Here is a 12677-nt window from a genome sequence, read left to right on the forward strand (position 1 = left end):
GGGATGAGCACGAGGATAGTGGAACCAGACAGGAAGCCTTCACCGTCTTGTGTTGCCTTGGCCTGATGCCACCTTCCACCCAGACTCACGCTGGGGTCCCAGCTTTGCTTGTAGCTTGCTGACGGGTTGCTCAGGGACTCCTGGGGTGTTTCTTAGTGCAGCAGAACTCGGTGCTTGATGCAACTTGACGCATCTCTGTGCTGAGCAGTTGAAGGAATCTCTGTTCTACTGTCACAGGCTTTGGCATGAAACTATCACTAATGGTGAGACCTTGGGCAAGTCTTTTTTTTCTGTTTAAGATTTTATTTATTCATTTGAAAAAGAGAGAGCCAGAGGGAAAGGGAGAAGCAGGTTCCCTGCTGAGCAGGCAGCCCGGTGATGTGGGATTGGATTCCAGGATCCTGAGATCATGATCTGAGCCAAAGGCAGACACTTAGCCCACTGAGCAACCCAGTCCCCAACCTTGGGAATGTTTTTAAAACCTTTGAATGCCTTCGGTTCCTCCTCCTGTGAAAATAGGCTATTATTAGTATGAGTTATATATATATTTTATGTAAGTATCACAGGTATGTTCCTAGAGCTGTGTGTGTGAGGCGCACACACGAATGCCACTGTGTTGGGTAGAAGACCCAGACTGTAGGCTACTCTGGTTATGGACCTCACACTTGTAATTTTTTCACTCAGGCAGTTTTTCACAATTTTGAACTGTGTCTAGAGTGTTTGCTAGACCGAACTGTTTTTAAGAAAAACAAACAAGACAAAAGTCCTTTTCGAGGGAATCTGGGAAATCTTACAAATGGGTAATTGAAAACACTGTGGCACATAATGTCTTGGTGTCTTGTGATCAGATTCCCAGGGTCGGAGAGACCCAAGAAGGGCCATTTCCTCCTCATGAAGTGAATAGTGTGTTGTCATCTCTGAAGATTGGACCAGCTTGTCTTGTATAATCATTTTCTTGGGTTCCTAGGGTTTTAATATTAGTTTCATTGAGACGGACCTCATGTGCTCATCTGGTAACTCTTCAAGTCCCTGTATACAAAGACCATTTTGTAAGACTTCAGCATTATAGGACCCTTTATGAATTTCGCTGAGATATTAGTGATGTTGTAGGCTTTTGAAGCCTCACTTGGCTAGTCACGGTGGCCAGCAGGTTCCAGCAGAGTCAAACTGGGAGTTTCTGTGATCACGATAGGTGGGATTTATGGGACACTGGCTGTGCGTCGGGTGCTCTGTTTCCTGGTTGAACACAGAGTCCCGATTAACTCTCAAATTAGACAAAGGAGGAACCAGTGTCCTCCCTCTTGTTCAGGTGAGGAAACAGGCTCGGAGGAGTTAGATATATTACCCAGGTTCACACAAAACTGAAAAACCGCCTGGTAACTTGGAACCAAGGTTCACATAGCATTTCAAATGCATTTGAAGCATTAAGTTCTATATGACGTAGAGTCTGTGTGAAGAGCTCAAGAATAAGTCGGTCTGTTTCAGCGTCTAACCCCCTCACTCCACGCACTCACTCTATTTTTTTTTTTTTTTAAGATTTGTTTATTTATTTATTTGAGAGAGCGAGAGAGAGCATGAGTGCATGCTTGTGAGCTGGGGTGGGGGGTTGGGCAGAGGAGAGAGTCCCAAGCAGAATCCTCACTGAGCGTGGAGCCTAATGCAGGGCTCGATCTCATGAGCCTGAGATCAGGATCTGAGGCAAAATCAAGAGTCAGATGCTTAACTGACTGAGCCACCAGGCACCCCGTTTTTTAAAGATTTATTTATTTGAGAGAGAGAAGAGAAAGAGAGAGCGCGCACGCGGACTCTGACTTCACAACTACTCTCAGACTCGATGGACTCATCTCCTCACCCTGACATTTGAGGCTCTCTGCCGTTGGAGCCCAGTCCCGTTTCCTGGGCTGTTACTCCCTGGAGGTCTGTGCTCTAGGCAGGCCGTCTCACTCCTGTCTTTGAAATCTGGGTGGGTAGGCCTTTGTGCCTCTCTCTCTGTTTTTTTTTTTTTTTTTTTAAAGATTTTATTTATTTATTTGACAGAGAAATCACAAGTAGATGGAGAGGCAGGCAGAGAGAGAGAGAAGGAAGCAGGCTCCCTGCTGAGCAGAGAGCCCGATGCGGGACTCGATCCCAGGACTCTGAGATCATGACCTGAGCCGAAGGCAGCGGCTTAACCCACTGAGCCACCCAGGCGCCCTCTCTCTCTGTTTTAATCCGTGTTGGAGCATCTGCCAGAATGTCCTCCTTGTCTCCTTGCCTCCTTTCCAAGACTGACATATGCCAGTGTCTCTCTCTGCCTCTTGCTGTTTATCCACTTTTCCACCCGTGGACTTGGGCTGCCTCCGCCTTTTGCCGCGGGGTCAGTGCTGTGCTGGACCTGGGCGTACAGATAACCATTTTGAGTCTCTGGCAATTCATATTACTAAAAAAATTTTTTTGGAGACTACAACTGTCTTTGTGAAATTTTTTTGAAAAGAGGAGTTCAGTCATTACCTAAAACCTGAGTTCTCTTACGCCACTCTTTGGGGGAACATTAGTTTATGTTGGTCATGCCCATCCTTTTAGACCTGTTCACATCTTTCGACTTTCTGGATCGTTTCTGGACCTCTGCAGTTCACAGGGACTGTTCCCTCACGTAGACCTAAAGCACTCAGCTAGGCAATAAGAAGACAAATGACTTATCTAGCCAGGAATCGCTGAAATTTTATTTCATCCCCTTTTGTGGCTCGACAACTCTTTAAGTTTTATGTTTGATGATACAGAAGTCTTACCTTGTCAGTCTCACCCCCTAAGCTCTAATATAAGCCACTCAGGAGCACAGACCACAGGCGCGTCTTTGAGTTCCCACTATGCCTCACCCGATGTTGCGCATAAAGAAGGCCCTTAGTGACTGCCTTGCTCACTTCTTCAGAGGTTGTAGTCTGAGTTCTGTGGGAAGGGGCATTTTTACCTGGCTCCTGACCCATGCTGGATTTGAAGTGTTATCGCCATGCCGTTGACAGTGGCTTGGATCCTGGGTTTTGGAGGAATCTTATGCATTCTTTAATACTTTTTGGGGACCATTTTAGGCTAAATTGTTAGCACTAAGTAAGATAATTCATGAAATGTTGCCTGTTGCCTTGCCACTCTCCTGGTTTATTTCTCTGATGTGCAAGGGTGATTTTTATACAGTGTCTTGCATGTCTTCATGATGGAGGCACAAATTTTGTGTGCTGGGATAAACGTTAAAAAAAAAAAAATCTTTTCTGTTGAGATAAGAAATTTTCCCTGTAACTATATACTTTCCTCTCCCTTGTCCTTTTTCATTTAACCCTGGTGGCACGAGGGTTTCAGCGTTCCTCAGGTCCTCAGATAGGAGGCTTCTACCCAAGAGAGGCTCTCTATCATACAAAGGTGAAGATGCTCTTGGAAGTCGTTGGACAACCCGGGTTTCTACAATTTGGCATTTTGCTTGGCCCCTCTTCCCCAAGCTGCACAGGCCTAACAAATAGCATGGATGGTGTGCTCTGAGGAAAAGAGAGTGGACTCTTGGCTCCTTGTCCTAGCTGCACTTGTGGTAGAAAATGTGTCAGACCACTTAACTTCTTTGTATTCTGTTGTTATGGGCAGTAAGATGGAGAGTCTCGGGGTGACTGAGGGAGAGTTTAGTAAAAAGGTGTTTAAGTGCATGTTTTATGCCAGCACCTTTTTTTTTATTATTATTATTATTTTAGATTTTATTTATTTGAGAGAGCAGAGCAAGCATGGATGGGGGAGGAGGGGGAGAGAGAAGCAGACTCTTCCCAACCCCCTCCCCTGAGCAGGGAGCCTGATGTGAGGCTTGGTTCCAGCACCCTGAGATTACGACCTGAGCTGAAGGCAGATGCTTTTAACCCACTGAGCCACATAGGCGCCCCTGTGCGAGCACTTTAATAGGTCTGGGGATGAGTTGCTCAGGAACTGTGGAGACTGGAACACAGATAACTAAAATTCATTCTGAAGTTGGTAGAGAAGCTGGTAGATAGGCAGATGGGGATGCCTGGTTAGAGCCTCAGCAAAGCAGGGACTTTAAAAACATAGTTTGAAAGAAATCAATATTGAAAGCAGCATCAAAGAAGTCAGGGTGGTGAAAACAAGTCATTGTGAGGTTTTCATATGTGTATTTCATGGTTTAATTATAATTTTATTTTCAATTTCATATGGGGAGTTGACATGTAAACTTTCAGAATTTAGGGCTTCTAAAGATCTTAATGTTGCCCAGGGAAGAACTGTGATGTGAAAGCTGTGAAACTCTTCCGACTTTTCTTTGTACGTACGCTGATGTTTGGTTCATTTAGCATTGTGGTCGAACGTGCGTACAGTGCCACGTAATTGAGACTTGAAGAATATCCAAACTGTGCTTCACTATTTAACTTGAAACTTTCTTTGGTTTCTTTTGGTTAGATACCATTCCAAAATGTATTGTGTGTATCCTTGTTATCCAGACCAGAACACTGTCTCTCATGCTGTCCTTTGATGGCCGTGCTGTGTTGGCCCGGTGCTGGGTGATAAAGCACTCCGGCCAGCTGAGCCGGGCTGTTGGCTCTTACTCTAAACAGCTCTTCGTTTTGATGCTTTCAGAATTATTTTGATCTCTTATTCCTTTTTAAAATTTCAGGCTTTGCTTCTCTTCCCCTCTGTCTCTTTTCCTTTTTCCATTAATGACCATTGTTTCTTCCCTTAGGGTAGGAGTTCTTTTTTTAAAAATTTATTTGTCATTTATTTATTTATATATTTATTATGTTATGTTATGTCATGTCAGTCACTTTACAGTACACCGTTAGTTTTCGATGTAACGTTCCGTGATTCATTGTTTGCGTATAACACCCAGTGCTCCATGCAACACGTGCGCTTAATACCCGTCCTAGGCCTTACTCATCTGCCCACCCCCTTCCCTCTGAAACCTTAGTTTGTTTCTCAGTCCACAATCCCCCATGGTTCATCTCCCCCTCTGATTTCCCACCCCCCTTCGTTTTTCTCTTCCTTCTCCTAATGCCCTCCGTGCTATTCCTTAAGCTCCACAAGTCAGTGAAACCATATGATGATTGACTCTCTCTGCTTGACTTATTTCACTCAGCATAATCTCCTCCAGTCCCGTCCATATTGATACAAAAGCTGGGTATTCGTCCTTTCTGATGGAGGCATCATACTCCATTGTATATGTGGACCATATCTTCTTTATCCTTCGTTCCTTGAAGGGCATCTTGGTTCTTTCCACAGTTTGGTGACCGTGGCCATTGCTGCTATGAACATTGGGGCACAGATGGCCCTTCTTTTCACTCCATCTGTATCTTTGGGGTAAATACCCAGTAGTGCAATTTCTGGGTCATAGGGTAGCTCCGGTCATCAAAACTAAGAGATAACCCCTGGAACAGGAAAAGGTATTTGCAATCTTCTATCCAAGATCTAGAAGGATAGGAGTTCTCAACTCAGTTTATGAACTGTATGCAAACTGTTATAAATCTATCACATTTATGTTTTTTTCTGGGGAGAAGTTGGAAGTCCCATAGCTTTCATTGGCATTTCAGAGGGATTGACAGCTTGAAAAAGGTTAAGAACTGCTCTGTAGCAGTATTTGTTAAACTGTAAGTTTCAACCTGTTAATGGGTGATAAAAAACCACTTGGTGGGTTAGGACCAGCAGTTTTTTTTAAAAAAACTGTAATGACTAGACTTGAACAAATACTATCAGTGTGTCTCAGATGGTAAGAGTATTCAGGGTTTCATACATATGTGTGTACGTGTATGTAATATACACTCGAGCACACACACACTTCATCTTGATGAAAATTTATTTCTTTCGGTGAGTCACAGTTGACCGTCTGAGACATACGGCTACAGAGTGGCCCCGATTTAGAGATGCTGCTGCTCTTCCTCTGTAGTGTGCTGAGTTTATTAGAAATGTGGCTAAGATGAAAGTAAGTGAGGCCAGAAGGATTTTCTCTCCTTTTAGAAATGTTTACAGAATTGGTTACTTTGGAATATTTAGAGAAGAAAGTAAGATAGAAGGGTGGGTCTGGAGAGACACTGTCACGGTTGCTGCCACCATGATTAAAACACGGTTCTGTGGGTCCTGAAGGGGAAGACCACACGCTGTGGCTTTCACCTGTGGTTACACGTGAGTTTTTCTGGGGAGACTTAAAAAATTGTTCTAAAAGATTTTATTTATTTATTTGAGAGAGAGATAGCAAGAGAAAGCAGGAGACAGTGTGGGATGTTGAGGGGGGTGGTGAAGGGCAGAGGGAAAGGGAGAAGTAGGCACCCCACTGAGTGGGGAGGCCCACAGGGGGTTAGCCCCAGGACCCCGGCATCATGACCCCAGCCAAAGACAGAGTCTTAACTGATTGAGCCACAACTGGGGAGACCTTAAAAGATGCAAATGCCTGATCTTTGGGTTACATATATCGGGGGCCTTTCTTCTGCGTTCTGAATTGCTGGGTGCAAGTCCTCCAGGAAGGTTCTGTGGGTCCTGAATAGTTTTCTCTGTGATCACAATAGGAATACTTTTTTTTTTCTTAAGATTTTATTTATTTATTTGACTGACAGAGATCACAAGTAGACAGAGAGGCAGGCAGAGAGAGAAGAAGGGAAGCAGGCTCCCTGCTGAGCAGACAGCCCGATGCAGGGACTCAATCCCAGGACCCTGAGATCACAACCTGAGCTGAAGGCAGAGGCTTTAACCCACTGAGCCACCCAGGCGCCCCATAGGAATACTCTTGAGTATTCTTTGGTTATTCACAAGGCATGTGTTCTGGAATGCTGCAGATATCTGAAATATGAAGACGGAGATTGTTTGGACTTAGGAGTGTTTGTGCATTCTTGATCTAATGTCTGCCCTTGAGAAATGAAAGATAAAGTTGGTAATCGAATGTGCCATTTATAAAAAGTTAGAGCTTTTTCTCTCTCGCTCCCCTTTTCTTTCCTCCTTGCTCCCTCCCCCCCCCAGCTTCCTTCTTCCTCCCCACCCCTCTTCCCCACCGCTCCTCTCCCCTCTCCCCTCCCCCCTTCACCTCCTTTTTCCTTCCTGGGCGGCAGAGGCTAGTCCCACAGGGCAGCAGGACTAAAGGGGGCTTTCCCGTGTCCTGGTGGTAGTGTGTGTGTGCCTGAGTCCTTGCGGGCGCCAAGGGCTGGGAACGTGGACGTGGTGAGCCGGGAAGTGGCAGAGACGGTTAGGAGAGTAGTTAGGAGGAGGTTAGGAGGTTGATTGAGCAAATACGTACATACATGCTAGGGAAATGAGAACCAGGCTTGTCTCTGTTAGAGAAGGTAGATAGAACCTAATTGGGAGATAGTCTGGGCCGTTATGGCGAAGAAGTCCCTTGCAGTGTAATCTGCTTAATGGGAGAATCCGGATTCCGGTCGGAGTTTCTCTGGGTTCTTTGGGGCTGCAGGGACGAAATTGAGACATGAGCGCAGCCATCGGAGTGGTCTGCTGAGAGATGAACTGAGCCGCGGGAGGCCTTCTGTGGGCCCAGTTGGTGCAGGCACTGTCTGTCCGATCTGGACGCAGGTGACACACACGCTACCAGTCAAGTGAGTGAGTGGAACTCGGGGCGGGGGGTGGGGTACAGGGGATGATGTTTGTTGCTCCCTTTTGTAAAGATCTATAAGCTTTGCTTTTTTTCCTCCTTTTTTTCTCCGTGACATATTCAGAATAAACTGGACACACCCAGCCCTTAGTACTTACTACTGGACTCTAAGAAACCCTGTGTCCTGTCTCCAACCTCTTAATGCCAACGGCTGCTGAATGAGTTAGTGCAGAGTTCTTTTTAGAGCCCGGTGCAATAAGCAGATACCAACTTTAAATAATATACCGTGGCTTGTTAGAAAAATAATGTCTTCTCATTTGTAAGCCCAGATGTTAATTGACGTGAACATGAACTGCTGGTACTGTTGTCCTGATCCCTGGAGAGGAGGTGCAGTCCGGTACCGCAGTGCCCGCATGTGGAGTGCAGAGCTGCCAGGGCCAGCGTGGAATCCTAAGCCCCGGGTGCGCAGCCGGGCAGGTGCGGTGAGGAACCCTTCTGTGTCTCCGGAAAGTCGGACTGTGACGCAACATTGGAGTTACTCTGTTGACACAGAGTGGGAACATTTAAATCTTTGACGAATGCACATAGAACCTTCAAGGAAGAAACCCACAAGCAGCAAGGGCAGGTGTCCTGGTAGAGGACAGGCCGAGTGAGGCATTCGAGATTAGAGGCTCCGTGTCTGGAACATGGACACAAACTAGCGAGGAGAGAGAGTGCCGTTTCTCGCCCTGTTTCCTTGTTTTAGGTTGATAAAAGCTTGTCCTGCTTGACTGCTTTTCTGCTTCGTCCTGAGCCGTGTTGGGGTACCGGTAATTGTTGCTGTAACAAACCAGCTCCCCAAATTAGTGGCCTAGAACAACAACTATTTATTTGTGCCCTGTTCTCTGGGGTAGCAATTTCGGTGGACTTGAGCTTGCTCTGTCTCCTCCCGGTCTCAGCCGGGATCATGCGTCTGACTTGAGGCATCTGGTGGCCAGACGGGGGCTGGCTGGCTTGGTATGGCTTCCCTCCGAGCCGGGTGCCAGGCTCTGCAGCTCAGGGCACCCAGCCATGCGTGGGGCTCAGGCCCATTCATGTCCTGGCTTCCAGTCACAGCCATGAAATAGGAGTTCATCCTGCGCAGGTACTTTTCAAGCCTCTGCTGTGTGTTATCTTGTAATGTCCCGCTGGACATTTGCTAGTCAGGTCACATGGACAAGTCCAAGTTGAAGGCCAGAGGAATAAACTATCTCTTGATAAGAAAGAGTGGCAAAGTTAGATTTCAGAGGGTTATGCCTGCAAGGGTGGAAGGGTTGTTCTGGCCATCTTTGCAAACAGTGTCTCACAGTGGGAACCTGCAGGGAAAGGGTAGAGTAAGGATTTGTTTGGTGGCAACACGTGGCATGAAGGTTTCATAACATATTGGGCACCGTAAACAGTGTACTTGCGACTATAGTTGAGCAGAAGAAGAGTTCTGGGAGAGTGACTTTCTTAGTGACAAACGGCCCCATTAAAGCCTGTCATTCGGTTTACAAGTCTTGACGGGGCATCCTCAATGGGCCAGGCCTTTTTGAGGTGACAGGGAGAGAACGGGGTGGGAGGGCGGGGAGAATTCATAATTCAGTATGTATAAAATTCACAAGTAACAAAGAGAAGCTTATAACCCAGTCGTGTGGCTTTTGATTTTGGGTTTGAGGCAGCAAAGTTGTTCTCTGTCAGAATGCTATGGAGGCAGATTTTTATCAAGAATTTAGCCACCGGGAAGTTTGGTTTTAAAGAACAACTTGACCATTGGTTTCTCTGCCAACAGCAAATATTTGTCTCAGTTATTATGCTCTAGAAATTACCTAAAAAAGGGCAGTCTTGTGCTTTTCTATTGAAGAAGGCCGATCTTTTAATCAACAGATATTAAAAGAATAACTGGTCATTACATTTTCGTATATACCAGTGTAGCTAATTCTGGTATATTCGTTAGAAGCGATTATGCCCATTACTCAGTCTCCAGCATCTCCCACTTACTTGCCCAGGTAGGCTGGAGTGGGAAGAAACCTTTTAGGAAACGTGGAAAGTTCGGAAACTTGGAATCTTGTCAGGCCAGATTAATTGGTCCTCCTGATAGAATGTCAGAAATGAATGTCAGAAATAAATGTAGAAAATTGCGTGGGAACAGAGTTTTCTTTCACAACAGTGGCCTTGCCTATGCTTGACAGGATGAAAAAGTATGTGGAGAGATGACCTGTTCAGTTTTCTGGGTTGGAAGAGAAAGTCTTTTGTAGTTAAAATAACTGTGACCCATGTAAAAAAAAAAAAAAAGTCAGTACACTCACACTGCTCTGTTTTCTATTCTGTACAGTTTTCTAGAAGGATCTGACAATCTCGAATCCAGTGGTGGCAATATGGGAAAAATCTGTTGCTCTGAAAATGCCACCGTTTGGTGCATGACACCGGAAGGGTGGGGGAGTTACAACTGACTCCTTTCCCTTCTGTTTTTCTTTCACCTCTCTCTTTAAAAAAAAAAAAATTATCACTTAGGTATTACTGTTCATGTCTCCACACTACCCCCAACCCATGATGTTGAAACTGAAAGGAAAAACGAAGCCACTAAAATGAGTTCCAGTTACGTGACTTTTGCTCACAGCCTGCTAGTCTTTGTACAGAATGAGCTGAACCAGACTACTCTTGCTGCCGGGAATCCAGATCAAAATGAAAGGGAAGATTAATAGCGTTCCACTTTGTAGGGTGAGAGGGTTCCTGTCTGTGAAAATACAGCATCGATCTCTCCAGAAGTCCATTTGCATTCCACATTGAATTTAAATTTGACATTAAATGGATTCTCCTTTAGAAAATACATTTAAATTCTGATGTTATAATATGTTAGATAGAATATGAGATTATGTTGTTCCAACACCCAAGGGATAACTATGGCTCTCATGTGGGGCCGTAAGCTGTCTGGGCCCACTGGAGAGATTGACAGGCTGGGGTAAGGCCAGCCCCAAAGTAGAGGGTCTGGCTGATAGGTCTGGATGTGGTTCAGACGGCGTGAGACCCTGGGTTACAGCGGATTGAAACAGCAGGGCAGAGATGAGAGAAGGAGACACCGGTTCTAACCGGAGTAAGGGAAAGCATAGCTGTTGCTCAAAATTAGCTGCGGTGGTGACGAAATTTTTGGCAAGTGTGACAGGACTGTGGAGAACTCTTATCCAGGATCATAAATTAATCTGGAGATTTACTTTGAAAGGTATTTTCAACATAGAAATCTGTGCCTTCCATTTATCAGCAAAATGAATAAACACTATTGACCGTCTGTCTTTGGAGATATTAAGTGTTCTTGAAAAATATGAATGGTCAAGCAGTAGAACCAGTTTTCTTTTTAAAAGGATGAAGCCATGAGTCGCTGAGATTTAAGATGTTAAAACACATCCTGTGTAATAATGAGGGTATTTTTTGTTCTCTCTTTTGCAGACATACATTGGAAGCGTGGTTATATCCGTTAACCCATACCGGTCCTTGCCCATTTATTCACCAGAGAAAGTAGAAGATTACAGGAACAGGAATTTTTATGAACTGAGCCCTCACATGTAAGTATGGGATTAAAGCATCGAGTTTCTCTTTCACTGTAGAGACATGTAGTGGACAGATGTGTCCAGCTGTTTCCTTTGAGTCTCAGGAAAATGTTTTCGTCATTTTTAAAAATAAGATGGAGGAATGTGAAAGTTAATTGTTAGGCCCTCATTTTAAATTTCAAAAAAGGCAGAATACTTCATTTGGCGTCAGGCTCTTTAAGTTCTGAAATATTTGGGTTCAGTATGTAAAATATGTTCTGCTGCAAATTATATGTAAGTAGCAGCTGCTGCTAATTATTTTTGCAAATAAAACAGGAATGCTCATTGTTTATTCTTTTAAAGAGCCCAGGCAGCATTTTCGTGGGGTGGGTCAAGAAGGATCCTGAGTGTTGGGTTGTGTAATGGTTTTGAGTGAAAAGAGTGAGTAATACCTTCAGTTAGTAATCTTCACAGACTCTGACATCGTTCACCAAATGTGTGCATGAGGCCGATGGTTTCACCTTCCCGGAAGCCAGTTGCTTGTTTGATTTTTTTCCTGAAGGTCACTCGTTAGTGTAAAGAATTCCTGTAAATAACAATCGACAGTAATTATATAGCACCAGGGTTGAAGAGCCCTGAATGGAAGCGGAAGAGCCCGCAGACTTCTGGTCGTGGTCTTGCAGAACAGCATTTTCTCTCTCTGATTGAAGACGAGCTGTTATTTTTGACAGAAAATAAAATCTAATAGTTAAAGCATATGGATATCCTAGTCTTAGATGTTTCTCTTGATAGCATGGCACATACTGACATTTTTGGCCTGTTTGGAACTACAAATGTAAGGACTCCCTGAACACGGTTGCTGAAAGCTAAATACTGTCTATTTTGCCGACCGAGTGGGTTCTGATTGTTCTGTTTTTTTTCTACGAGTAGATTTTGCAAGTCATCTTGTTTCGTTTTGCCTGGAGAAAAATAAACTCTTGAAATTTGTTTTATAAAATTCTCTCTGTTGTAGTTAAGTCACTGTAATGAAATCCTTTATTTGATGACTGAATCTCTGTCTTAAATTCAAGGCCTTGAAACCACGCTTCCCAAAGTCAGATGCTTAGATCAGGGTGGTAGGGTCCCTCAGGAGCTTATGCAACCTCTGGTCTCCTAGGCTTACCTCTAACAAGCCGGGAATCCTGTTTCTCACAAGCTTTCCGGGTGCTCCTTGAGTCCATGCGGGTCTGAGAGCGCGCTGCCTCTGGTAGGCGGTCACCGGCGTTGGCCCCCCCTTCACTGCTTGTAGCAAATCATGATCATTCCTGCAAGGAATCTTCATAATGTAATAATGGCTTGTATTTATTGCGTATTTACATGCATGATAACTCATTTTATTCCCAAAATAATTCCGTGAGGTGTAAATACGGTTACAAATGGGGAAATTTTCCCAAAGCCACGCAGCTCACGGGAGGGGAGACGGGCTGTGGACACAGTCATCGGCTGCGCACCTCAGCTAGAAACGGGCTCTGTCGTTTTCTTGGTGGGGCTCCTTCTCTGGGTCTCTGTCTGCATCCCAGGCCCTCCAAGGTAACCTTAGTGGTGCCTCACTTTATCTCCAGCCGGCGTGTCTT

The 12677-nt window shown here is 44.9% G+C and overlaps 1 protein-coding gene across 3 annotated transcripts in view; it reads left to right on the forward strand.

Moving 5' to 3' along the window:
- MYO1B (myosin IB) overlaps positions 1-12677 on the forward strand; it is a 177825-nt gene that overhangs the window by 40351 nt on the left and 124797 nt on the right. For all 3 annotated transcript variants that reach the window (XM_032354231.1, XM_032354232.1, XM_032354233.1), the window contains one exon: positions 10985-11100. In XM_032354231.1, the coding sequence (XP_032210122.1) occupies positions 10985-11100 (116 nt within the window). The remainder of the gene's footprint in view (positions 1-10984; positions 11101-12677) is intronic.

This window comes from Mustela erminea, chromosome 8 (assembly GCF_009829155.1).
Source record: "Mustela erminea isolate mMusErm1 chromosome 8, mMusErm1.Pri, whole genome shotgun sequence".
In the NCBI taxonomy this organism is placed as follows: Eukaryota; Metazoa; Chordata; class Mammalia; order Carnivora; family Mustelidae; genus Mustela; species Mustela erminea.